The sequence below is a fragment of the Rattus norvegicus genome, chromosome 8 (genome assembly GCF_021556685.1).
Source record: "Rattus norvegicus strain SHRSP/BbbUtx chromosome 8, alternate assembly SHRSP_T2T, whole genome shotgun sequence".
Lineage (NCBI taxonomy): Eukaryota > Metazoa > Chordata > Mammalia > Rodentia > Muridae > Rattus > Rattus norvegicus.
In genome coordinates, this window is record NC_141541.1 from 70,833,779 (window position 1) to 70,861,581 (window position 27,803).

The 27,803-nt window shown below is 48.3% G+C and overlaps 1 protein-coding gene and 2 long non-coding RNA genes across 4 annotated transcripts in view; 2 read left to right on the forward strand and 1 right to left on the reverse strand.

Annotated features, from left to right (window-relative positions):
• The first annotated feature begins 747 nt into the window (after window positions 1-747).
• On the forward strand, window positions 748-2,243 carry LOC102556363 (uncharacterized). Its single transcript, XR_015627765.1, has 2 exons — window positions 748-918; window positions 2,010-2,243. It is a non-coding gene; the product is annotated as an uncharacterized LOC102556363 (long non-coding RNA).
• A 425-nt stretch (window positions 2,244-2,668) lies between these two features.
• Window positions 2,669-27,175, reverse strand: LOC120094184 (uncharacterized). The gene is made up of 3 exons (XR_015627770.1): window positions 27,033-27,175; window positions 26,635-26,731; window positions 2,669-5,440 (listed from the first exon to the last, which is right to left on the reverse strand). It is a non-coding gene; the product is annotated as an uncharacterized LOC120094184 (long non-coding RNA).
• The window catches only part of Itga11 (integrin subunit alpha 11), a 110,201-nt gene continuing 107,743 nt past the window's right edge, over window positions 25,346-27,803 (forward strand). The window contains exon 1 of one of the 2 annotated variants that reach the window (XR_015626629.1): window positions 25,346-25,530. Coding sequence is in view for 1 of the 2 variants with exons in the window: in NM_001413793.1 (NP_001400722.1) it covers window positions 25,479-25,530 (52 nt within the window). In the remaining variant the exon portion in view is untranslated. 2 annotated transcript variants of the gene reach the window in all.

The window sequence follows — 27,803 nt, forward strand, 5'->3', positions numbered from 1 at the left end:
AGAGAGAGAGGTGTCTGAGATCTTGAGTCTTCCTTCTCCACAGAGCTTCAAAATGGCAGCAGCCTTCTGGATTCATCACAGATGACCAGATAATCTCAGGAAGTGAGGTGCTATATGTCCCAGAAGCCCTTCAGCAGTCACAAGGAGTCCCGCCGGCCTCTACAAACATGCTCAGAGGTCTTTAGCCAAAAGCTCATCTTTACCTCCGCCCCCGCCCCATCAGTCGTACCACAGGGACCCCTCAGCAGCCAGCTACTACATCCACATGCTCCTCACTACCCCCATGCCCCAGTTTCCACCACCATTGCCAATTGTTTGAGATTTTATTTGCTTGCTTGTTTGTTTGGCTCCAAACATGGCCTTTGCATGTGCCGAGTTACTGACAACCCTACCACTGATCTACAGCCTCAGCCCTAGTGTTTAGTGAGATGTGACCTCATGTAGCCCAGACTGGATTTGAACTTGCAGTCTTCCAACTTCAACCTCTTGAGTGCTGGGATTACAGGTGGTACCACACCGTGTCTAACCGCCCCCCCCATGTAATTTTAATAGTAAGTGCTAGGAACTGAGGGCAGTACTCCAGCTGGGGCTACAGTCTGCCTGTTACTCCATTTTTAAGGGTGTGGCCCTGTCTGTTTGCAGAGGACATACCCACTCTCTGAACCAGGAGTATGACAGAACAATGGTTTGTAGATGCTTGGCCCAGGGAGTGACACTATTAGAAGGTGTGACCTTGTTGGAGTAGGTGTGTCACTGTGGGTGTGGACTTTAAGACCCTCATCCTAGCTGCCTGGAAGCCAGTATTCTGCTAACAGCCTTCCGACGAAGATGTAGAACTCTCGGCTCCTCCTGCACCATGCCTGTCTGGATGCTACCACACTTCCTGCCGTGATGATAATGGACTGAACCTCTGAACATGTAAGCCAGCCCCAATTAAATGTTGTTCTTGTCTTGGTCATGGTGTCTGTTCACAGCAGTACATCCCTAACTAAGACAGACAGTGATAGCAACTGACGCCTACTGAAGTGTAGTACACTCTCAGAAGGCTTTGTGCTGAGGCCACCTCACTGTAAACCCTGGGCACACAATCACTCCCTGTAAGTACATTTGCACATTCTGAAGATGTTAAGGAGTTTCCCAAGTCAGCAAAACTGAGTCACAATCCCAGATTGAATGGTACAAAGAAAGAAAGTGGAAGTCCTATGGGGAAGGTTCTGGCCAATCATAAGAGAGTGGAGAAAGGCACCTTCCCAGGGCAGTGCTTGTGGTGAGGTGTGGGGTGGGGGGGCACAGAGTGCAGGTAGGGGCTCTGACGATGAGAGCGCTGGCTTCATTTACATAGCCAGCTTAGTTCACTTACCCATGTGCTTTTGGTCAGCCTTACCTCCATGGTAGACTGCAAGCTCTCTTCTTTTCTGTGCTGTGCCCCCAGCACCCCTGGGGGCTCTCTTCACAGCAGCATTTGATAAAGGGCTGGGTGAAAGAGCAAGACATTTTTATCCCTAGGCCATGAGGATCCCAGCTTCCCTGACTGGCTCCCCAATCCCCTTAGTTACTCTATGTAATCACCTTCTCCCATTTATGACTTTTTTTTTATACTGTCTGTTGTAGAACCAAAAAAATTCATAATTTTAAAATGTTTTAATATACAAAGTATTAGTTTTCCTTATGGCATCTTTGAATGTAACTTAGTTTGGTTTGTCCTACCCCCCCTCCCACCTCCTTTCCTTTGCCGCTTCCCCACCCCACTGCCTCTACTTGGCCTCACGTCACCTGTGTTCTGTTGAGCTCCCCCTCCCTCAGGACCTCCCTTTCCCTTCTCTAGGTCCCTTTCTATTTTCATGACCTGAGCCCACATAGATACATACATAAACATTAAAGCCGGGGTTCACATAGGAGAGAGAACATGTGGTATTTGTGTTTCTGAGCTTGGGTCACCTCACTTAATATAATAATTTCCAGACCCATCCATTCTCCTACAACTTTCATATTTCCATTTTTCTTTACAGCGGAATAAAATTCCATTGTGCATTGGGACCACATTTTCCTTATCCTCCACCCCCAGCTGATGGGCATCTAGTCTGGTCTCATTTCCTGGCTGCTCTGACTACAGCAGCAAAGACCGTGGTTGAGCAAAAGTCTGTGTGCTAGGATGTGGAGTCCTTTAGGAATAAGCCCAGGAGTGGACCCAGGCTAGGTCATATGGTAGTTCTACAGGAAAATACAATCTTCATTTTAATGGAGTTAATTTCTCGATGTCCTCCTTATGACTGGTACTTACTGGGTTTGGTTTAAGAACTCTTTCCCCGGCCGGAGGTCGTCGATGTGTTCTCTTATACCGCCTTCCAGCCGTGTCATAGTTTCCTCCTTGTTCCATCTGGAACCAGTTTCTGTAAATCCAATTTCACGTTCCCTCATATGGATAAGCCATAGGCCGGCGTGATAGACCCGCAGTGTCTGGCCACAGCCACAGGCTTCCACACGTGTGAGGGGTTACGATGTCCGGGCCCCCTCATCTGTTTCATCCCTGTGCTGCTGGCATGCCGTGTTAATCTCTGATTATTATGATAAGTCCTGGTATCTGATATAGCAAGGACACCACCTGGTTTATGGACCGTACTTAAGTTTTTTCTAAAAAAAAAATATAATTTTTGTTACTTTTGTATTTGATATTTTAAAATGTTTATTGGTGTCCACTAGAGATCACACACACACACACACACACACACACACACACACACACACACACACATTCCTAAGTTAAACACACATTAATTGTTACAAACTGAACATATCCATTTATATGGCACCAATTTGAGAGTCAAACATCAGTATAGATCCCAGATCCCTTCAGGCACAAGCCACTCCCCACCACCTAAGGCAGCTTCCTCTTACCCAGGTCCCAGTTAGCCCCACCTGTGCTTCTGAACGCCCCTTAATGAAGTGAGACCAGATGTTACTGTTCAGCATTATTTTGGGGGAGAAATATTCACATTGCTACGTGCAAAATAAGAGCCCTCCTTCTCATGGTGACATTGGAGGAAAGACCACAGTCTGTGGCCCTTTCCCCTTTGATCATCAGCATCTAGTAGCTTTCAGTTTGGAGTTACTACACCCAGTACAGCTTAAGGCATTCCGGGAACAGTCCTCTGGGAACAGGTCGTGGGGCAAAGTTGCCACGTCGTAGGGTTCCTGCGTGCTCACTTGAGAGCTGCTGTCTGACTATGTCCCAAAGTGACTGTAGATTTATAGTCCCATCAATGCCTTTACCCGTGAGCCCGCCCTGCTCACTGGCTTGTGACCCTGGACTTCTAAGATCCTCCTGCTTCCACCTCCCAGTTTCTGGGTTGATGGGCGTGTCCCACTATGCCCAGCCTTATGGAAATGGGATCCAGGGCTCCTTGTACACTATGCCATCACCCTACCAACTGAGCCATTTCTCCCACCCTTGGGTGGGTTTTTGACACATCTCCATTAGACCCACTCATACGGCCTGTCTGTGTCTGCCACCACTTTCCGGTTCATAGGAGGACCCTGGGGAGCACAGAGAGATGGCAAGGTTCCTTTAGCTAGAAATAGACTCATGGGCTTCTTCCTGCTTATGACCAATTCCAGGAAATGTCTCTTTCCCCTCATGTACCCATCCATTGTCACTCTCTGGCTTTCATCTGACCTCCTAGGCTTCCTGTCTCAAATGCAGCAACACCCACCTAACGTGGCCTTATGGCCAGAGGGACATCAGCCTTCATGCCTTGGGGAGGGGTATAAGGGCAGCCTTGAGGGTGAAGAGCTGTCCTCTGGCCCCTGAACACCCTGTACTTCTCTGTCTGTGTGTCTAATGAAGAGGAAATGGAACCCAAACTCCCATCCCTTCATCACTGTGAGAATCCATCAGTCATTCAATAAGTGCTTGCTGTACATTGGGCCCGCACTTCTCCATACAGTAGGCAGCAGCTCACCCAATTCCCATGCAGACCCTGAAGTTAAGAGATGTTGGGGGAGAGATGGCTCAGTGGTTAAGAGCACTGGCTGCTCTTTCAGAGGTCCTGAGTTCAATTCCCAGCAATTACTTGGTGGCTCACAACCATCTGTAGTGGGATCTGATGCCCTCTTCTGGTGTGCATGCAGACAGAGCATTCACATACATGAAGTATATAGATATAGCTATGGATATAGATATGAACTCATTTACATAAAATAAATAAATATTTTTAAATAGAAAGAGATATTAAGTCATTGACTTAAGGTCTCACAATTCAGGGTAAGTTCACCTGATTCCAGAGCCCATAACTTTGACTCACTCACTGCTCCTTCCTTATAATCCAAACACTTGCATGATCTGAGAAAGCCAAAACAACTTAGTCATGCTATCAGTGGCTTCGTGTAATGGTTAGCTTTAAACTGTCACCTGGGAACACGATTAAGGAACTGTCTAGATCTAGCTGGCCTGTGGGTATGTTTGGTTGGGGCTTGTCTTAATTGCTATGTTGAAAGACTCGGTCCACCATGGTTGGCACCATTCCCTAGGCTAGGAATGCTGAATTGAGGGAAGGAAGTCAGCCAAACAAGCAAGCAGTCCCTCATACATTTATTTCCCTCCACTCAATTCAGGCAGCTGCTTCGAGTTCCTGCCACTGTGACTGCTCAGCTATGACGTACTGTAACCTGGGACTGTAAGCTGAAGGAACTCCTTTCTCTCTTAAGTTTGGTCAGTATAGTTTATCACAGAAACAGAAATTAAACTAGGATACCTTGTCTGATTTGCATTAAGTTTTTTCCCTTTTGGTGCCCTACAGCAATGAGTAAAGAGGAAGCTCTCTCTGTCTCTCCCAAGGTCCTTCATGACCCATATGACACCATCAACTCTCCAGGGCTTTCATTAAAGAGAAATTAGAGGGGGTGGGGGTAGGGAACCTGCCCCTTTGACACTCTGCCTACAGCCGGGCACACAGAAGCAAGAGAACTTGTAGGAAGCGGCCCTTCTCTCTTCTACACTGTTACATAGCCAGTCACTGGAGGCAGGTGCCCAGGGTCCTCCTCTCCATCCTCCTCCTGTTGCTGTGGTTGGGAAGCTGCCCAGCATGGAAAGTATGGGGTCCGGCCGGGTTTCCATCCTCTCATCCCGTCTCAGGCCTTCCCAGATCCTCAAGCAGTAAGCGGATTCGGAGAAAACTGCAAAGTTGGCTCTTCCTTCTGAAATATTGTGGAAAGAGAATTCCAAACAGAGAATTTGGAAATATGGAACCTCCAGGCCATGGCACAGTTAATTGAAAGACGAGTCTTCCTCGGGACAAAGCCAGGCTGGCGAAGTGAGCCAGCTGCAGACAGGAAAGCGGCGAGCAGCAGCCTTCTGTTTCGACTGTTCTGTTTCGGTTGCTTCTCTCATCTCATGTTCCGGGGAGCAATTTTCTGAGAGAGTTGGTCCCTGCCCAGCAGTGCACTGTGTATGAGAGGATAGGCAGATAAATATGTGAGGAGTGGGGGGGTCTTTATGTATTATTTTTAAACTATGGAGCATTTCATGAATTTGTGGGTTATCTCGCACACACAAGGGCCATCCTTATCTACTCCGTATTACTTTACTCTTTTTGTGTGTGCTGCTAAAGCAAGCACTTTGCAGCAGCTCTATTGAGGGGAGTAAGGAGGAAACGGAAGCTGGGTGAAGGAAGGAACGCTGTGGCTTGTTGCAGTAAAGGGCCTCTCTCCTTGAGGACCAGACAGCATCCTTCATTGCGCTAAGAAGCTGGGGCACAGGGAGAGGGAGTGACATGCCAGAGGTCACACACACAGCTTAGGGTCCAGAGTTCCTCGTCCCTGAGACAGCTTTAATTCAAAGCCTGACATTTATTAGGGGTCTCAGTGAAAGAGCTCCTTTCACTGTGGGCCAGAGGAGGCATCAAGCCAGTTTCATGATGGTGGACTTGAAGCTAGTCCTATGGGCTTCACTGGAGAACTTCCTCGGTGTCTTTACAATCCATCTCTCACCTCCAGGGCTGTGCTGTGTCATCCAAGACACTGACCTCCAAAGGTGTAGCATACACAGTTCTCAGGCCACATCTCCCATGTCAGAATGTGAGCTTCTGAAAGACCATCTCATTGTGCCAGTCCCAAGCACACAGTAGGCAAAACACTTATTCAAAACATGTTGAGTGTGTGAATAAGTAAGGGGATGAATGCATTCACGTTAGACCAATGGATGAATGGACCAGTAATTCTCCAGGAAAGACCAGTTTAATAAGACACACAGTCTCCTGTGCCTGGAATGGAGAATGGATGATTACATCTGAGCTCTCTGCTCTCAGAATAAACTGTTAAATCAAGTCATGCCCTTTAAAACTCTTCACAAACAAATCAGGTACCACTGTTCCCATTTTACAGATGCACCATGGTGTAGAACCCATAGTGAGTCTGGGGCTTGACTCAGTTGGTAGAGTGCTTACCCAGAAGAATGCACAAAGCCCCGGTTCCATCCCCAGCACTGCACAAACCCAGGTGGGGTGATACACACCTGTAATCCCAACACTTGGGGGGTGGGGGTGGGAAATTCAAGACCATTTTCTGCTACATCATGAATTTGGGGCCAGTCTCAGCTAGATGAGAACTTATCTCAAGAAAACATAAAAGGCAAGACATGGTGGTACCCACCCTTAATCCCAGTACAAGGTGGCAGAGGCCAACAGATCTCTGTGAATTCGAGGCCAGCCTTACATAGCTGGCTCCAGGATGGCCAAGGCTACATACCAAGGTAAGTATGCATGCGTGCGTGCATGCGTGTGTGTGTGTGTGTGTGTGTGTGTGTGTGTGTGTGTGTGTGTGAGTGATTTTTAATTTATTCTCTCATATATTATGCTCTGACCATCATTTCCCCTTCTTCCTTTCCCCCCAGCCCCTCCCACCTCCTCACTCCCCCTTTTCTGTTCCTCCTCCATTTCCCCTCAGAAAAGGGCAGGCCTTCAAGGGATATCAACTAAACATGAGCATATCAAGTTGCAGTAAGACTAGATACCTCCCCTTATATTAAGGCTGGATGAGGCAACCCGGTAGGAGAAAAAGGTCCCCAAAGCAGGCAGAAGAGTCAGAGACAGCCCCTGTGCCCACTGATAGTCCCACAAGAAGACCAAGCCCCAGAACCACAACATCTATGCAGAGGACCCAGGCTAGAGTCATACAAGCTCCCTGGTTGGCAGTTCATTCTCTGTGTATAATTTTTAAAGATTTACTTTTTATTTATGTATCTGCCTGCTGTATGTATGTGCACCACATATGTAGATACCCTGGGAAGCCGGAAGAGGGCATCAAATCCCCTGAAACTAGAGGTACAGGCAGTTGAATGCACTTGGTATGAGTGCTGGGAACTGAACTCAGATCTTCTGCAAGAGCAAGAGTTCTTAACCACTGAGCCATCTCTCTAACCTTCTACATAATTTTTTTTTAAAAAGAGCCATGATGTAATATCAGACCTGAAGTCCAGGCTCAGTGCTATATGCTGCCCTGACATGGGTGACATCAGGAAGTCCCTTTGCATTGTGCTCCCTAGGCAGAGTCCCCTAAGTCAGGCAAGTTAGCTGGAGTTTCTGCTTATCCAAGAATAGCATCTCTCAGTTCCCTCATAGCCACAGAAATATCCAAACAAGCCAGCCCTATCCCCCTGTGGGAGCCCAGAGGCAGCTCAGCCCTTGATGCTACACAGCCAGCCTCACACAGACCCTGTCATTCACTCTGTTCCAAGGGCATCGGTATAATCTGTGTAGTCAGGGTTTCCTCCTCCAGGGTGTGAAACCAAGACTCATCTGCCCAATATGGATGTGCCCACACTCCACAGTCCATATCCCAGGGTTGAAATCACCCCTCACCAGATGGGTAAAGAGGGGCTGATAAAACAGAGACTCCCCTAAGATCCTACATCTGTGAGTCTTAGGACCGCAACTTAAATTCAAACACCCAACAGCAGAGCCTCCCCTCTTTCCTTTTGTGCCATAGCATCCGATCTCACTGTCCCACAAGTCTGTTCAAAGGTCAAAGGCAAAACCTTTTTGGAGTCTAATGTAGGCCCTAGGGTAGGGAAGATGGGGTTTCTGGGAAATATTTCTGAACCTCCATTTTGTCTTCCAAAAAAATCAGAATAATGGTAACCTCCCCCCAACAACAGTGCATCTAAGAAGTTAAAATCAACTTTGGATTAACTCCAGGCTCCACCAACGAGTGCTCTGTAACACTCTGTGGCTCCTTGGTCACTGTAAAAGGATAACAACAGGATCTACATCGCCAGGCCATTAAAGTCTGTGATTGGCATGTGTATAGCCATGGTAGACTCTTACCACTGCTTTTCAGGGTTAGGGTGAGAAGCGCATGTGGGGAAACCTCAGGGGATTGTGGGTCTAATGGTTGCTTCTTGATGATGCTGTCTCACTGCTGCTCCCAGATACCTACAGTGGACACCACCAGCTGCTTCCAAATCCCATTCAGTTCCTTCCTTCTGCTCTTTCTCTTCTTCCTCTTCTTCCTCCTCACTCTCCCCCACCGCCCTACTACCCCAATTTTGCTGAGGAATTAGCTTCTCACGCAAGCAGGATCCAGTTACAATCAGTCTAAGCCATCATGACAATTTGGATTTTTGTCTTAAGATCTGTTTTATTTTGAATTATGTATGGTATGTATGTATGTATGTATGTATGCACATGAGTTGCCCATAGAGGTCAGAAGAAGGTGTCAGACCTCCTGCAGCAGGAACCGTAGGCAGGTGTGAGTGCTGGCGTGGATGCTGGGATCTAGACTCAGGTCCTCTGCAGGAGCAAAAGCAGTGTGTGCACTTAACTTAGCCATGTCTCCAGTCTCCAGCAGTGGTTTCCTTCCCTCCGCCATGACTGGAACAGAAGTGAACATAGATCCCAGTTCTGACCAGATAGAAAAGTGGGAAAGTGTGCTAGGGGGTTCTGGGTAGCCTCCTCCACCCCATGTTGGCCTGCGTACACAGAATAAATAACTTCAGCTGTCATTTTGAATCAGTCCAAGGACAATGAGAAGCAAGAGACTCAATGGCCTCTGTTAGTAGCCTCTGGGCTTCTTGTTTTGTGACAGATGATGCATTCAGTCATTATTGAAATCCATTTAGGCTTGATTTTCTGGTTCTTGCAAACAAAGTAACACGATGAATGCAGCTCTTGGCTCCCCCTCACCTTCCTGTCACAATCGATTGCTCTCAACCAATTTTCCTCTCCATCTCTCATTATATTTGAGAGCAGCTTTTAAAAAAGTAAAGCACTTTGTGCCTCCTTCTCCATGTCTTTCTCTTGAGAAAGGGTCTCACTGTATAGCTGTGGCTAGCCTGAAACTCATAATGTAGACCAGGCTGGCCCCAAACTCAGAGACCTCTGCCTGTTTCTGCTTCCCAAGTCCTGGAATTAAAGGTGTGCACCACCACAGTCAGCCCATCTTTCTATTCTTTGTGAAGGAAATAAGGGAACCTGCTTTGCCTAGACCATTTCTTGAAACACAGCACAGATTTGATAAATGTTTCTCGGATAAGAAAATATTCTACTCCTTGAATTATCCTTTAGATTTGTCTGGACAAGATGACTGTCCCTGAAGTGGTTGGATTGAAAGAGAAAATTCTTGTTAAGTTTTATGAGCTATTAAGGGCAACCATGAGGAAACAACATTGTCATATTTTGGATTATGTGTCCAGTTTTGACAGCCTGCCTGATCTAGGCAAATTCTCCCTCTAAGGAAAAAATGGGCAAAATGCTTTCCAGAAAAGTTAGCTTGAAAGTGTGGGGAAACTATTAAGGTAGAAAAAAAAGACAACACAACAGGGCTGGCTGAGATTTGAAAGAGGTCCTGAGCCTGGCAGAGCACAGGAGCCTACTGTGGCCCTACGGCGTTTTTGAGTCTAAAAAGAGGTGGCCGAGGGACTGAGAGACGTCCTGGAATATCTGTGTAGAGAAAAGTGTCAGGGTTTTTGGTTTGTGATGAAGACCTTCCAAGCCCTGAAGGCCTATTCCCAAGTACATGAGTGTGTGTGCGCACCTGTGCGTAACTAGCATGTCATGTGACTAGGCAATCCTGTCATCTGGAGAGAAAAGTTCAAGTCTTCAGTCTATTCTCACAATCTTCCGTTATAATGACTCATGGCCAAAGATAACTAGCTACAGAACAGGACAACCTGTATAAACACTGGGAGAAACAACATACAGTAGAAAAAGACCCTAAGATTACAGCTTATGGCTTGGACTTTAAAAGGTGTACTGCAGCCAGGCCTGGAGGCAGAGGTGAAGTGGAAACTTACAGTTTCTTTGAAAAGTCGGACATGTGTAGGACGGTGGTTTGCTAGGTAGGGCAGACAGACATGTGAAGCAATGTTTCCTGAGGCAGACACAGGTGAAAAAATGTTTTGCTAAAGCAGACATGTGAAAGGACACATGATGATAAAAACGACCCTTCAGACTTCAGATGATAGACCACCCTGGACGGTGTTGGTATGCCCCGCCATTCCTTACTGGTCATCGTTTGCCATGACTTCACAGAAAGAAATGCACCAAAAAACTTCCAGTGGTGTTCTTGGTGGCTTCTTGCTGTTTCTGAGGACTTCGGTCAATTGACAAAGTGATATCAGCTGATATAGAGTCATATAAAGTTTTACTAAGGCACGGCCCATGAGAGAACACAGGGTGTTTGGAGAAAATATAAATTAGATTCAACAGACGGTGACAGGAGTGGGGGTGGGGGACTGACTTATGAAGGTAGTTTTACATCGTGTCTTTTTATTTATTTATATTTATTTAAAAAATTTTTTTGTTGTTCTTTTTTTTTTCTTTTTTTTTTTTTTTCGGAGCTGGGGACCGAACCCAGGGCCTTGCGCTTCCTAGGTAAGCGCTCTACCACTGAGCTAAATCCCCAGCCCCTAAAAATTTATTGGGGTTGGGGATTTAGCTCAATGGTAGAGCACTTGCCTAGCAAGCTCAAGGCCCTGGGTTCGGTCCCCAGCTCCGAAAAAGAAAAAAAAAAGAAAAAAAATTTTTATTGATTATTTTATTTACATTTCAAATGCTATCCCCCTTTCAGATTTCACCTCCAAAAACCCCCATTCTACCTCCCCTCCCCTGCCTCCACAAGAATGTTCCCCCACCCACCAACTCCCACCCCACCACCTTAGCATCCCCCTACGCTGGGGCATCGACAGGACTAAGGGCTTCTCCTTCCTTTGATGCCAGACAAGGCCATCCTCTGCTATGTACGCAGCTGCAGCCATGAGTCTGTCCAAAACACAAAGCTCGAAACAGACTGGAAGCAAAGAATGGACAATGAAAGGCTGTGCAGGCCCCAACCATAGGAAAAGCGGGGGAAATTATGCTAATGCTAGATAAACAGATTTCAAGACACAAAGCATTGCTAAAAAGTTAATTTAAGAGGTAATTTAAGTTACAGAAGTCCTGAGTTCAATTCCCTGTACCCACATTGTGGCTCACAACCGTCTATAACCATAGTCCCATGGGATCCGATGCCTTCATCTGGTGTACAAATAAATGAACACACAGACCAGACGTCCATAGAGATAAAGTACATAAATAATAAATCTTTAAAAAAGAATTAATTTAAGATTCTAGTCACTGAGAAGATGGGAAATACTAATTTCAAATGCATCCAACAACTTAGCCTTTAAAAAAATCTATAAAGCAAAAAAGTGTTCCAAACTATAAGGTAAGATAAAATCCCACAATGTGTGTAGGAGAAAACCATACACTGTTTTTATTTCATATAAACAAGGAGCAGTTACTACACACAAGGCGCTCTCCCAAACACTGTACATATGTTAGCTCCTTTAATCTTTGCAGGAGGCCCAGGAAGCAGCTGCTCTCACTTACTAGATGTGGCTTCGGAAATACTGAGAGCTTCATTAATTTGCCCTAAGTCACAGATTTGGTAAGCATCAGGGCTGAGACTCAAAACCAGGCGTGGGTCCCAGGAATAATTATTTACAAACTCTCTGAGAATCCTTTAACTCAGTCAAGTTGACACCTAAAATCAACCATCACAGATGTATGGGGAGAGTGTAGGAGGGCTCCAGATGTGGAGCCTGGGAAAAAAAACAAAAAAGGAAACCGAGGCTGGAACCCAGGGGCGTCATTTACATTAATCTCTTAGTAGCTTTTTAAAAATCGGGTATCACAAGCTTGAGATGAGAGCACGGCGGTTTGTGGATGATTGAAGCTGCGGTTCAAATGTTTATTATCTGACACCTGATCTGTGAGTTTCATTCTTTATTTGCAGGTGACCTTGTGAGTTTGTGGCATGTGCCTTTGTGAGGATCCCTTCCATTCGCTTCTGCATACAGGTAGAGTCTGAATTATACCACAGCCTAGAGAGCTGAGTGCTAAAATGTTTGTGTAAACACAGTCTGAGCTAACCGTACTATAAGGTCACGTGCCATTGGCCCTTCAGCCCACACAGGCTCTGGGACGTCAATAAAGACTTGCTGAATGATGGAATAAACTTCTACAGGCCACTGACCCTCTCCTGCCTCCCAAGCCATCTGCTGCCTCTATGGACTTCAGGGAGGATTACAGGACATATCCTTCAGAGAGCTTTCCGGATTATAGACACAACTAAATAAATGTCAGGCGTCATTAAGAATCTCAAATGAGGCGGGAAGCTTGACTAGTCTGCTCTATGTTGCTTCGTGTGCTGTTAATAATAAAAGCCAACATTTATTGAGGGTTTGCTCTGCGGTAGGCACCAAGCCAAGCCCTTGTTCACAGCAGCTTCAGAGGCAGGAGCAGAGGGGTCAAGAGTTAACACAGCCAGTTTGCCTGAGGGCATCTCTAGGCTCCACCCAGCACTGCTGAGAGTCCCCGACAATCTCTTGTGCCTTAGTTTTTCCTCTAAAAAGGGGGAGTGGAAGACAATGCCAGCTTTAACAAAGCTGTGATTTATTAATAACAAAAATATGATTAATAATTTGAAAAATATTACAGGAAGCAGCATTATCATTTTGTTGCTATCGGTAAATCAAAATGTGTCAAATACTTAGTGTGGCACTCTGTGTGACACCTGACAAACACTGTGCAGAGGGCTGAGACATCCTGACTTATAAATGGTGGTACATGAGTTGTAAGTGTGAAGTCCTCTAGCTGTTGATGGGCGTCTCCCTGACAGCCCCACAACCCAGAGCCCATGCTCTTTGAGACCCTGCATTAGCTACTTTACAATTGACTGGTTCAAAATACCTGATAAAAAGCAACTTAAGGAAGAAAGGGTTTGTTCTTAGCTCATAGTTTGAGGGTACTGTCCAGCAAAACAGGAGTTTGAGGCAGCTGGACTCGGGCTACCCATAGTCAGAAAACAGAGAGGGAGGCGGCTGCTGCTTGGCTTGCTAGCTATTTATTTATATTTATTTATATTTATTTATTTATTTATTTTTACAAAGCCCAGGATCTCATTATCGATGGTTATTTTACTTGTCAACTTGACACAGTTGAGGAAGGACTGGGTGGCTCAGGTTAGTCTGTTGGTATGTCTATGGAAGATTTCTGCATTATATTAAATGATGTAGGAAGATCCAGCCCACTGTGAGCAGCACCATTCCCTAGATTTGGATGCCGCACTATATAATAGTGTGTAAAGTGAGCTGAATAGTAAGTGTGCAATCATTTCTCCCTACTCCTGGTTTCGGATGAGTTGTGACCAGTTGTTTTGGCTTCCTGTTATGATGGACTACAACCTGGAATTGTGAGCTAAAGTTAATGCTTTCTCCCCTCCATTGCTTTCTGTGAGGGTATTTTTTTTTTAAATCATAGCAACAGAAATGAAACTGGGACCCACAGCACCAACATTTTAGGCGGGTCTCCCACTCAGTTCACCCCATCAAGGAACCCCTCATGGACATGCCCAGAGGTTCTTCTAGATACCGTGAAGTTGAAATCGATAGACTCCCTGCTAATACCACCCTAGAGCAACTGCAGAAGCACCAGTCACTGGCTGAGTCTGTGTCACGGCTTTGTCGAGACCAGAGGCAACTTCTCCATTTCCCTTGCAGTGGTCTTCCATGCCACGCTTAGGACCTTTCCTGAAGGAGATGTTCTCCAGGGGCCTTTGACCCAACACTGGTGCCCATCTTTTTCTCACTAACACCCAGAAGAGACAAAGAATATTCACAGAAGCATCTGTTCCTCAGACGGCAAGTGCAGCATCCTGCTCACCAATCCCTCCAGCAACCACTGCTTGGCCTCTGGTCCCAGCTGCAGATTGCTCCTGGAGTGTTTACTTCTGGTGCATACTTGAGATGAGCAGCAGCAGCTGGGGCAATCTGGATTGACCTTTGCAGGACAGCGGGTCGCCACCCTTGCAGAAGCAAGTGGGGAACCAGCTAGCTTTATGTAGGCTCCTGTGGGTGGCTGCCCCAGCCTGGCAGGCACTTGTTCCTCAGGGATAAGGCAAGCGCCTCAGTTCAGTGGCAGAAATATAGATAGTAGAGAAAAAGTCCTTTTCTTCTGGATGCTCTGTTTAGTGATGCTGGCCAGGAAGCCCGTCTGGCGGCAGAGATCAGAGAGTAGCTGTTGTTACTAGTCCTGCAGTCACGAACGTTTTTTCGTGGTTTGTGTCTATGTTTGCCTTGGGTCTCATCTTTCAAGATGAACTATGAAGCTCTTTAACATCCTCCCAGGTCGACAGCATCCACAAAGAGGTCCAGGCTGGCTCTCAGCCAAACAAACAGATAGGACCTGCTGATTTTTGTGGCATTTTCAGTTGTCCCTGCACGGGTCTGCTTCTCCTCCTGGCCAGGGGTTCCTGCATCATAATACCTCCCAATCCCCTATTAAGGTATCCACTCTACTCTGGGATCTTTGGGAAGAAAAAGATTTAACAAGTATATTCCCATTGTGAGTTAGTAAGTAGTTGATAATAGTTTTAGATTTCTCTGGTGTGTGTGTGTGTATGTGTGTGTGTGTGTGTGTGTGTGTGTGTGTGTGTGTGTGTGTGTGTGTGTTCTTCTTCAGGAACCAGAGATGGACCCTCAAAGGTTCAGGATGTCCAACATTCCTCAACATTCTAGGCATTTGCCCAGATGTGAGTGGGTCTGAAGGCAGTGCCATAGGAGTGGATGGGAGAGACCATCAATGCTGCATTCATCCCTGGGTTCAAATCCTGCCTCTGCCACTTGCTGTCTGTGAAACCTGAGATAAGCTGCCTCATAAACCATACCTCTATAAACCACGGGCCTTAGACTGAGTTATTATTCAAGTTATGATCTGGGTGTAAGTAGTTTTCTCTGGGAAAGGCAAGGTAATGTCAGAATAAGGAAGAAAAGCAACCCAGGATATGGCCATACTGAGGATGGCACTGCTGGACTGTGGGGCAACGTCACACTGTCTCCCCTGGAAGACTCTGTAAATCACTCCTTAGAGTCATCTCTCTGGAGTATGAGTCTGGGCCTTACCTCCTGTAGGTCCCCTCAGTTACTGACTCCCATTAATTACCCAGCATTCACAGCCTGCAGACAGGCTAAGTTGTAGATAAAGGTCATAGGATCCAGCACTCACAGGAGTGGAGAATGCCAAGAGAACAGAGTGCTGAGAGGGAATGGGGTCCCTTACAGGGGAGAACGGAGTCCTCTGGTCCATGACCAGTGAGCGTCAGTCCTGCTATTCACAACCTGGGGTGTGTTTGGGTGTGCCTCCCATGCTTTGAGAGTGAGGTAGAAAACCAAGCAAGGAAAACAGGAGTAAGTCTTGTTTCTCAGAACCCTGTAGGCAGGCCTTAGATCTGCATGCAGAAGATTGGGGTGCAGGGTCTCACAGAAAGCAGAGGATATATATACTTGCAGAACCCAGGTAGGAGGAAGGTGCCCTCTTGACAGAAGTTTGAGCAATGTTACGGAGCACTCAGCATCCCAGAAGCGAGTGTGGTATCTAAGATGGTCCATTAGCAGCAAATCTCCTCCTGAGTAGTTGAGGGCACATAGACCCCCCTTCTCCCTGCTCACTTTTTGAGAGTCCTGTGCTCTATCAACTGAGCTACCCAGTCCCCCTCACTTTTTAAAGCCTTTTAAAATACTATATTTTTAGAATTGTGTGTACCCATGAGTGCCAGTGTCCTCAGAGGCCAGAGTAGGCATCAGATCTCTTGGATCTGGAGTTATAGGCCATGAGTGTCTTGACATGGGTGCTGGGAACCAAACCATTGGTTCCCATATTGCATATTGCAGAAGCAATATGGTTCTTAACTGCTGAGCCATCTCTCCAGTCCCTTATCCCTTTCACTACCTAGGAAATGAAGACCACAGTCTGTCACTACAGCACTGACAGACCCCTGTAACTTGACCTGGAGTGATATCTCTGTATTTAACTATGTATCAACCCTCCCTCAAAACTCCAAGATTTTCCTCCTTAGAATTTGGTTTTTTAAAGTGGGAATGTAAAGGTTTTGACTGTGACCTTTTTGGTAGCCAGAGTGTCCTGTGGGGGCTCTGTCCCTGGCACTTTAGACATGGTTGCCATGCCATGACTCATATCCTCCCCCACAACATGGCACTTGAAAGCGGGAGAAAGAATCACAAGGCTCAGTGCCGCCCTGAAGAATAACACAAATCTACTCTGAGCATGCCCACAAGGCTCCTTTCGGAGTGAGCTCTCAGCTGTGATGTGGGTTTGGACTGTGCTGGGCATAAACAGTGTTATTCCTGGTGCGTGTGTGTGTGTGTGTGTGTGTGTGTGTGTGTGTGTGTGTGTGTGTGTGTGGCTGTGTCTCTGTGTGGTGGCTGTGTCTCTGTGTGGTGTCTGTGTGCTTGTGTGTGTGTTCGCGTGTTGGTTTCTGTGAGATGTGTATGTGTCTGTCTGGGTGCTGTTTGTATCTGTGTGTGTCTGTGTGTGTGTGTATGTGTGCTATGGGCGTGTCTGAGTGCACGTGGTGTGTGTGTGTGTGTGTTCTGATCATGCCTCCTAAAACCCACAGGTGAGGTAGATCTGAATAGTCCTCCCCTGCTAACACAGAGGCTAAAGAACAGCCTCAGACCAAAGAAGTTGTTCATAAGGGGCTCCGTCAGGATACAAGACATGTTTCCCCAACCTTGGCAAGTCCAGAAGCCTGAAACTGGTTTTGTCCTGTTCCCACACATCTGCCACCTCTAACTTTTATCCTGTATGGTCAGTTAGTGTTTGTTTTTGAGACAGGGTCCCAAATAGCTCAGACTGGTCTCTTCCTTTACATATAGTTGGTATTCTTGACTCCCGATCCTCCTGTCTCCACCACCTCCCAAGTACTGGGATTATAGGTCTTCTTCACACTCCACACACTGGATCCCAGGGCCTGGTATATGCGAGGCAATCACTCTACCAACTGAGCCGCATCGCTAGACCCTCCCCCTCCCCACCCCAGCACACTGAGCCTTTGTGGGTTTGCAAACTCTAGTATGTTTGCAATTTCCCCTGCTTAGAATTCCCACTCTTCCCTTGAAGAGCTCCTACTGCAAGGCCCACTCAGCTGTGACCAACCTCCCGACTTCTCTGCACGCCCCTGCTCTCCCTACCACAGTCCCCTTGCCCAGGCTGAGCCAGAAAAGCGACAAAGCTTAGAACTTGGGAGCTCGGAGTGTAGTCAGGCAAGACTAGGTTCAAATCCCGGGTGTGCTCTTTTCATGTTCTGTGCCCTGACTAATTTGAGTCTCAAGCAGAAGGCTGCTCGATGTTCCAGATACTTTGTAGATGATGAGGGGTCTGAGATGAGAAAGCACCTAGACCAATAAGCAGTCAGTCAGGGGCTGCTGTCGTTTTGGCCTTTACTGTCCACATTTGGCTCTTTTCCTGAGTTGGAGCTTTGAGGGGAGCGGGGGTTGGGGGGAACCACATCTGGTTTGCCGCTGCATCTCAGCATGGTGCTCTGTGCATGCATTAGAGGAAGGCTCCTCTGCTGCTGGTTGCTAGCCCCGCTGTGCAGGGGCCCTCAACCCTGTGCACCGAGGCAATTCTCCGCCCAGATCATGTTAATGTTGTGACTGCTTCCCAAGTGTCCTCACTAACTCTGTCTTTATCTTTACACGCTCAGACAGACCCTAACTTTCACGGTTACTTCCTGACATCTCAGTCAGTCACCTGCAGTGTGGAAATCTTGATGAGCCCCTCTAAGAAAATGAACGTGGGGTATGAACAGCATTGAGCCCATGGTAAGCGATCTGCTGAAGCTAACTCCACATGGCATTTCTGTTGCCACGGTGGCTTTTCTAAGATGATTCTTTTCACTTGTTTATTTTTTAGACAGGGTTTCATGTAGCCCAGGCTGGCCTCAAAATCCCTAAGTAGGCAAGAATGATGTCTAATCCTACTGCCTTGAGTCCCAAGTGCTAAGATGACAGTCAGGCCTGCACTACTGTGATGCCTGGCTGTGGTTTTTCCCACCAGCTCTGGTGTCAGAGGTTTTGACATCATAAGTCTCATCTGTGCGCTGCCCTAACAGGACATGTATACCAACCCTCTTCCAGGGCTGTGGGGACGTTAGAGAAAAGGAGGCAGAAAGAATGGAAAAGCCAGGAGCTGAGGAGGACAGCTGTGAGATGCTTCCAGACACGGTGGGACATGGCTATTGCGCTCACAGACTCAAAGCAGCGATGGTTACCTACACAACCTGATCAAGCCGGTCAAGTCGGATGTGGTGGCCCACACCTCTGATCAGAGGCAGGCAGATCTCTGAGTTCAAAGCCAGCCTGGTCTACAGAGTGAGTTCTAGGACAGAGAAACCCTGTCTTAGCCAAAAGCCAAAAACAAAAAATCAATGGAATGGGTGATGCCAGTGGAGGATGGGGGATGCTGGTGGGGGTCCTGAGACCCCATGCCTAGCTGGAGAGATACTGAAGACTGGTGTTTTCTGAAGAAAGTGAGAGTCATTTTTCTTTGGGGTAAACCACTGATAGGTGTCCAGGCTCCAACGGACAGGATGCAGTGATTGTTAAGAAGATAAAAGGACAAGAGGATGAGAGGGAAAGTATGGTGGGGGTGGGGAGGACCTGAGGTGAATGGAAAGGAGACTTGAGGTGGCCATGAGCAAGATAGAACAAAGAAGGAATGAATTTTAAACATTCACAAAAACAGGGGGCGGGAGTGACCTCTCAGTCAGGATGTTGATAGCACCTGATGGGGTTTCAAGCCATCTATATTCTCCATACCCTTTGCCTCCCTTTTCCTCTGAAGGGAGGCTCCTCTGCTCTGCGTGTCTTGTTTGTGCTTGGGACATATTTCTTTCCTTTGATATCTTTCCTGCAAATGCTGAGCATATTTGTGGCTTGAGAAGCAGAGATCTCAGAATAACTCCCTGGTGCAGTAGAGAGCGTGTTCAGGGCTTGCTCACTGCCCTCAACCGTGGGGATACAACCGGGCCTCAGGGGACAGGATTGTGCAGAGTGGTATGCCCGAGAGGTAGCTTTGTTCACTTTACTGTTGGTAATGAGACCTGGCTTGAGAAACAGGAAATAGGGGGACTCTCTAGGACTATCTGTGCATAAGAAACGTAGTCACCTCCCATTGCACAAATGTTACCCTGGAGGAGTGGCATGTCACTAAACTGCAGCTAAGGAATGCAGTATGGTGACTTTTTCTCTTTTGATGGGGGTGGAGGGCTTTGGAATTTATTGGCTTCGGAGTTTATCATTTTGTTTTATTTTTGTTGGTTTTTTACTAAGGTGAATCTTCCCAGGAAGATTGCTCAAGTTTATTTAAAAAAACAAAACAAAACAGAGTTTGCCTATCCTAAACACAAACCAACTGATGACAGAGGAACATGAAGCCATCTCTGCCGGAGGTGACCCGGCTGCAGAGAGGGGCCTGGAAGCCAGGAGTGCCTCCAAGGACTCTCCCAGCCTATATGGAAACTGGCTGCACTGGGGTTGGGGGCAGATCAGAGGAGAGGGGCTGGAGAAAAGTAATCAGGAGAGTTTGGAACTAGGCTTGGAGAAGAGTCAGAGGAAGGCTGGGAAGAGTGAAGTAGATCATTCAAGAAAGAGATGGGCAGCAGGGTGTGTGAGTGTGTGTGTGTGTGTGTGTGTGTGTGAGAGAGAGAGAGAGAGTGTTCATGTGTGTGTGTGTGTTCATGTGTGTATGTGTGTGTGAGAGAGAGTGTGTGTGTATGTGTGTGTGTTCGTGTGTGTGTGTATGAGCCTGTGCGTGTGTATGAGCCTGTGTGTGAGTTTGTGTGTGTGAGTGTGTGTATGTGTATGTGTGTATAAGCGTGTGTGTGTATGTGTGTGAGTATGTGTGTGAATGTGTGTATGAGCGTGTGTGTGTGTGAGTGTGTGTATGTGTGTGTGAATGTGTGTGTGAGTGTGTATGAGCGTGTGTGTGTGTGTGTTAGTGTGTGTATGTGCCTGTGTGAGTGTGTGATTGTGTGGTAGTATGTGTGTATTTGTGTGAGTATGCATTATTGTATGAGTGTGTGTGTGTGTGTGTGTGTGTGTGTGTGTGTGTGTGTGTTGTATAACAGAGTGTCACTGTACAGTTCAGGCTGACTTCAAATTTACCTCTCTCTTGCCTCTGACTCTCCAGCATCAAGGACACAGGTTTGCACAACCATGCCCCACCATCTTCCCAATTTTGACTCTGAATATCCAGCAACCTGGGAAATCCCTCAGTCCAAAGCAAACCAGGACAGTCATAGTCTCAGAGGTGAAAAGACAGAGTAAGAGTAAAAGAGACACCTTGCCAAAGCAAAGGCAGACCAGGCTACCCCAAGTGCTTCCCTGGAAGAACTTAATAGTCCCAGAGAAGTCAGGCCTCACCATCGGTGCCCACCCACCACAAGCTTACTCTTAGAGAAGCCACCAGTGGGGCCTTCCTTCAGGCTGCCCAGGATCCTGCAGTCCCAGTGTGGAATGCCTACCTCCTCCTTTTAGGAGGGATGTTGTAAGTTCTAAATATGTTGACAGAATCACTAGGTTCCTGTTACAGCTCTGCTTGTAGGTGCCGTGGGGACTGGAGGAACTTTTCTGCTGTTGCTGCTGCTGCTCCTTGGAGCATAGGTCTTTGCAGTGGCTTTGGCAATTATGGGCTGTGTGTCCACTAGGCCTTACCCTCTCTCCCCTCTCCTTTCCCTGGTTCCATAGAGAGCATCTGTTCTATAATACGAAGCCTTGGTAGAACTACCATCATTGTGCATCTCCTCCCAAGGCCCCAGGGATGGGTGTGTGTCCCAGACTGGGATGGCTATAATATCATGTCCTCCAGACACTATGATTTTGTGCAGTGGAGGGTGTGAGCCCAAATCCTGGGCTTCTCTGCTGGTTCCAGAGGGGAAGATTATTTCTACCCCTTTAGAATCAATGAAGACAAAGGTTGGGAAACCTGACTGCCGTCTTTCCAAAAAGGCAGAGAACCCTTTGCAAGATAGGAAAGGAAACCAGACAACTAAGACAGAGAGGAAAGGAGGGACACTTGTTTGAGACTCTTGACCCAGCAGCTAGCCCAGTGCTTGCAGCTAGCCCAGTGCCAACAGCTAGTCCAGGGCCTACAGAGCCTACAGCTAGCCCAGAGCCTACAGCTAGCCCAGTGTTACAGTTCCTTACATGAGGAGTTTTACATGGCTTTTTTTTCTTCTTCCAGTGGGTATTGAGTTTCAATACCTTGCAACTAGAATAATCTTCGCCTATTTAATGTCTTTATCTACAAAAAATGCACCAGCCCCTCACAGGGATATTGGGAGGTGAAATGAGGTCATTGTTGTGAGGCGGGTTTCAAAAGAGAAAAACACTACATACAGCCATTGCATGTGGCTGGTAGGGACACAAAACGGTACAGAGACTGTGGAAACAGTTTGGGAGTTCCTTGAGCGATCAAATATAAAGTTACTCTATGACTCAGCAGTGCTGTTCCCAAGTGCAGCCATGCATCCCTTACCAACAGGGACACACTGACAGAAGTGAATTGCTGGGCCTGGTCGCTCCTGTATCAGTCTCACAAAATATCCTTAAGCAAACCCAGACTGCATGGTCTACTACGTGGCCAGACTTGGTGGGACCACCTACTCCTGGCACAGTATGTGTCGCTGCATATTACCCAGAGAAGTGAAGACATATGTTCAGAGGGAAACGTGTGTCCAGATGTCTGTAGCAGCATTACTCGCTCACCAGAACCCAGAGCGGAAACACCCAGAGAGCATCACCTGCGGAATGTATAAACACTGGGGTACCACCATCCAATGGAATGACAAAAAGAAACAAAATGTAGACGCCGCTGTGTCCTGCATGAAAGTTGGAGACATTACAGAATGGGAAAAGCCAGACACAGAGGCCGTATTCTGGATGATTCCATTTACGTGAAATGTCTAGAACATGCAGACCCAGAGTCTGAAAGGGTAGTGGTTGCCCGGGGCCAGGGTGAGGAAAGCAGAGGCTCATGGGTGCAGGGACTCTTTGGAGGATGATGACAGCATTATGAAGTTATGGTCGTGGTGAGACAACCCTGTGACTACTCGAATATGGCTGCACTATCTGTACAAGTGTTGCCCTTTTAAAGAGTTAGTAGGAGCAGTGGCGCTGTCGGTCACACCAAAGCCCAGCTCCCATAAGGCTGTTCATTCAATTCTGAGTTCCTCGTGGCCTTGAAATCCGCATCAGGAACCTCTCACATGCCTTGTGTGATGTGAATAATTTGGCTGCGATGGCTCAGTCTGTAAAGTGTGTGCCGCACAAGCATGAGGACCTGGTTCAGACCCCAGTAACAACTGAAGAGCTGGGCATGTCGAAGCACATCGATAACCTCAGTGCCTGGAAGGTAGAGACAGGAAGATCCTGGGAGCTGGCTACCCACCCAGTCTAGCCTAGTTGGTGAGTTCTGGGTTCAGAGAAATCCTATCTCAAAAAATTTAGTGGAGAGGGGCTGAAAAGAGGGCTGAGGAGCTAAGAGTGCATGCTGCTCTCCCAGAAGACATGGGTTCAGTTCCCAGCATCCAGGTCAGGGGGTTCACAACTACCTGTGACCAAGGGGCTCCAATGCCTCTGCCTCTGGCCTCTGTGGGCACCTGCATTTACATGCACGGATCCACATAGAGACACATGTATGTGCACATAATTTTTAAACCTTTTTATTGGTTCTTTTTGAACTGCACATCGTGTATCCCAATCCCACTCATCTTCCCCTCCCCTTGTACCTACCCTCCACCCTCCCCAACAACAGAGAAAAAAACTTCATGGTGTGGAAACTGTAGTGTGTCGCAGTATGTCCCACAGTATACCCTTTTGTCTTTTTTTTTTTTTTTTTTTTTTTGCTTGCAAATGTTCATTGAAATGGGTCAAGTATGAGTCCTCTGGCTTCTACTACACCATCAATACTGGATCCTCACTGGGACTCCTCTCAGGTATCCTGTTGTTGCCCTGTGTCATCAAGATCCTGTAGTTTTGTATCTGTAGGACTGGACCCTTCTCACTCTCCAGCAGTTCATTATTGGGGTAGATGTTGGGGTGGATAAACTCAAAGCCCTGGAGCTGGGCCTGAGAGGCATCTGAGCTGGTCAGCCTGCCAGACCTCCCACACCCATCCAGTGCCACAACCAGTAAGGAGCAGGGGCCGACTCCCACTCTCCTGTGTTAAGGCTGGCTCATTCATCCCCATGCCATCAGGGCCAGCTCTACTGTGCTGCCCAGGTGAGGTACAAGGCCTGCTCTCTCCTCTCACACTCTCAGGACTGCTCACCCACAAACCCCGACAACCAGAGCCTGTCCAGGGAAGATGCGGGGCTTACTCTCCAGAAGAGTACTCCAGAAGATGAAGGGTGGGGACAGCACTCCTGCCTGCTATGTAACAAGGGCTCTCCCACACTCATACCCTTGGTGCCAGTTCACCCACAGCCCCCACATCCAGGGCCAGATCTACTATGCTTCCCAGGCAAAGTGCAGGGGCCTGCTCTCTGGAATGCTGCTGTAGGTGAGGGACAGGACCAACTCTCCTGCCTGCTGTATGTGAGGGGGGCATCTCTCCCTCACCCACGTCACCGTCACCACGTCACCACCACTCGAGTGGTGGGGCCAGCTCTCACATGCTTTTGCCCTCGGGGGCCCACCCACCAGGGTGAGCTCTACTGTGCTGCCCAGTTGAAGAGCAGGACCTGCCCTCCTGAGTGCTGAAGTTCTCCCTCCCCCTGCCCCTCTCTCCCTCCCTCCCTTCCTCTCATTCTACCTCTCCCCACTCCCCCAGGATAAAAACAGCTTCCTCAGCCCTTGTGAATGGTAGACCTGTTCAACACCCAGCGCATCCTTCAAGGATCCTCCCTGAAAGCCAACTATTCTGAGATGCCCTTCCCATGCCCTTCCCATCTCTCCCTGATACTTTCCTTCAGGGCTCCTAGACATCCTTTCTATTCATCCATCTATTTATGCAAACACTAAAAAAAAAACCTCTTCTGCTCCTGAAGGCAAGGAGTTATGTGTCCTTACAAATAAAGGAGATTTGAGAGAGGGAGAGAGAGGGAGAGAGAGGGAGAGAGAGAGAGAGAGAGAGAGAGAGAGAGAGAGAGATCAAACAAATACACCAGTTGATGTTAGGGTGGTGTGTGTGTGTGTGTGTGTGTGTGTGTGTGTGTGTGTGTGTGTAAATCAGCAAAGACAAGAGCAGAGAGAGACCAGCTTGCATGTGCACGGTAGCCTTGAGAAGGTCCTGAAAAAGTATGTTCCGTACTCTTCGTATCCCCCACACTGGCTACCTTGCCGCCTTCTTCTGCTCCTCCCTTGCTGGGAAGGCCAGCCACCACACCCACAGGTTGTGGCCCAAAACCTGATGAAAAGCTCAGGCAATAAATGTGCATTGAAGTTATCTGTCCATGGGTACAATGGCCGGAGAGTAGAGCCTGGGTTCCAAAGAGAAGTGTCAAGTGTAGTCCCTGCTCAGATGTGGAGACTGAGATGGTGGAAATTGGAGGCAGTCTGCCCAGGGTTCCAAGAAACGCTGTGCTCTTGACATTTTAAGGCCCAGGAAACGGGGAGACAAAGGAATGTTGTTAAGGAAGGGGGAAATCCATCCACCTTGTCCGAAGAAGACCTGTCACAGAGTGGCCCTGGGTCATCTTAGGTTCGCCTACGGTATTTATTCAGCTCCTTCCCCCTGGAAAACCGACAACATAGCTCACTTTTCCTGAGCAGACCCTAATTTGGTTGGGAATGGAGGAGAGGCAGGTACCAAGCTGGCAAGGTGGCTGGTTCCCAGAAGCCATCTTCTAGTATGATCCTGAAGTTAGATGGGGCTGGGAGTTGGGGGAGGGCAATATCAGAGGGCATCGGGGCAGCAGCTTGCTGCCGGCTCAGGTGGCAGAGGGGCCGAGTCTGGCCTGGAGCCAGGGCTGCCGCGGTGTCCGCGCCCCTCCCCGCCGCCCGAGCCCTCCCACTTCCTCTGCGCCGCTGTCAGGGAACTGGAGCTCCGAACAGTGCTGGCTCAGGACGCTGCGCTCGAACCGAGGCTGTCGCTCTGGCTCTCAGCCCCGCGACCATCGCGACACCCTCTGCCTCACAGCGGGCCATGGACTTGCCCAGGGGCTTCCTGGTGGCCTGGACCCTCAGCCTCTGGCCAGGTACGTGTCTCCCTAGCCTCTCTTTCCTTCGCGGAGCCCCTTCCTAGTCATCCAGGACCTTAGCACCAGTTGAGAGAGATGCGACGCGCCTCCTTTGGCAGCACTTGGGGACACAGGTCTGCGGGGAAGGGCTACTGTTAAAAAAAAGTCCCGCTAAGATAGCAGAGGGAGGTGTGCCTAGGAACCTCTTTCTAGACTTTGATGTGTTTGAAAAGAGAAGACGGGACTCGGGTTGCCGAGGCCAGTGAGCATTTCTGATACCCCCCTATCCCCCATGCGGCTCTGGGGACAAGTTCCCGAGTGTGCACTCTGTCATCCAGGCATCCCTCCATTGACGAGGGACCAAGACTGGGGAAGAAGACAGACCGTGCCGAAAGACGGTGACCCGACTGCCCTCAACCCGCCCCCCGCCCGAGGCGGAGCATCCTAAAGTCTGGAAAGCCAGGTTGTGGCGACACTGGAGACTCGGGAGTCCTAAGAGACCCCGGAGTCCTAAGAAACCCCGGAGTCCTAAGAGACTACAAATCCCTCCAGTTTGGCTTCTAGGCATTGGTAAGCCCTCTTCAGCCCTACCAGAGATAGCAGGCACAATCCCTCAGCCCAGGGCCGGTGGGAAAGATGCTTAACACTAGTGTAGGGACAGAACAGTCCCCAGCTCGGAATTATGCAATTATTCAGTAATTCGGGGGAAGCCGCCGTCACTGAAACCAGCGCCACTACTTAATGTACTCCAGGTGTGGGGGCGCAGCGGGAACCGCGGCACCGGAGGGAAGGAAAGAGAGACAAGTCTTTGGGTTCTCAGCCTGGGGTACCCCAGTTCAGGCCTCCACACTGCCGGTGCCCAACCCAGCTTCAGCCAACAGCATTGTGCTGCGGACGGACGGCTAGTGAAAGTTTTCCTGGCCCCTTCACAGCGTGGCAGAAGGCTCCAGCCAGAGCCAGAAGCCAGAGCTAGATAGAGCCTAAGGAACAAGCTGTCTGGGTACTGACTGCCAACCTTGCCGCTCTTTCTGAGTGGCTCTGGCTGTAGCTGAGACCAATAGGAGAGGAGAGAGGCAGTGACAGCTGGACAGGTGCCCTAGGGTAGTACAAGTGGAAACTCACCTCTATCCAATTGAGTGGCTCTCTCCAAGCTGTGGCCGATTGTCCCCATGTGGGGACAAAAGTACATCTTTCTGTCCTTTGCTGCTTCTGGGATCGCCTGCAAATGAAAGGCCTCTTGAAACTAGCTGGGTTTCATTCTGATCCCAGAGAGACAGTTGGAAAGCAAACTTTCCTACTTGAATTTGGGTTGGGGGAGGGGCGGGGAAAGGGTTACCGCCAGACCAGAAGCTTTTAGAAAGCTCCAGGGAAAGAAACCCACTAGAGGTCCACTTAAGGGAGGAACTGTCTGCAGTCACTAGAAATCCATCCACAGGAAGGAGATAAAAACTCCCGGGGACACCCTAGGCAGGTGTCCCCAGAAAACAACAGTCCAAGCACCCCGAAGCTAAGAGCAAGACCTTGTGGGCTCTCTAAAAGCTTTTCTCATGGGGACAGTGGAGGCAGAATTCCGAGTTGTGGAAGTTGAGGCTTGGTGCACAGTGGGGCTCCATCAGTGGTTGCTAATGTTGGTGCAACTGAAGTGGGTGGAGCTCTGAGGGATGGGGTGTTAAGGAATGGCTCCCTTTATATGGAGAAAACCACTTCTGCGTTATGGCTGCTCAGTTTGGGTTTTGGAACATGGGACTCATTAAACATATCTGTCAATGCTAGACAGGCATCTGCTTGCAAGAAGGTAGGGTTCATGTGCCCCTGCCACCTGGGATCATGGCTGTGGCTCAGGGTAGAGCAAGAACTGAGGCGTGAGGGAGTGTAGGCAGAGGAACTAAGGCCTGTGTGTGTTCAGACAGGAGAGACTCAGTGTGCAGTAGACAAGTAAGGTCTTCCTGGAAGGAGAACTGGATTCCCCCATCCTGCCCCAAAAGAATAGTGAGTGGAACTTAAAATGACATCGTTCATAGTTCTAGGGACTAAAGAATAAAGGAGGGACAATTTGTGTATGGTGCTCAAGTGTGTGTGTGTGTGCGCGTGTGTGTGTGTTTGGGTGTGTGGGTGCGTGTGTGTGTGAGTGTTTGGGTGTGTGGGTGCTTGTGCGTGTGTGAGTGTTTGGGTGTGTGGGTGCTTGTGTGTGTGTGTGTTTGGGTGTGTGGGTGCTTGTGTGTGTGTGAGTGTTTGGGTGTGTGAGTGCTTGTGTGTGTGTGTGTTTGGGTGTGTGGGTGCTTGTGTGTGTA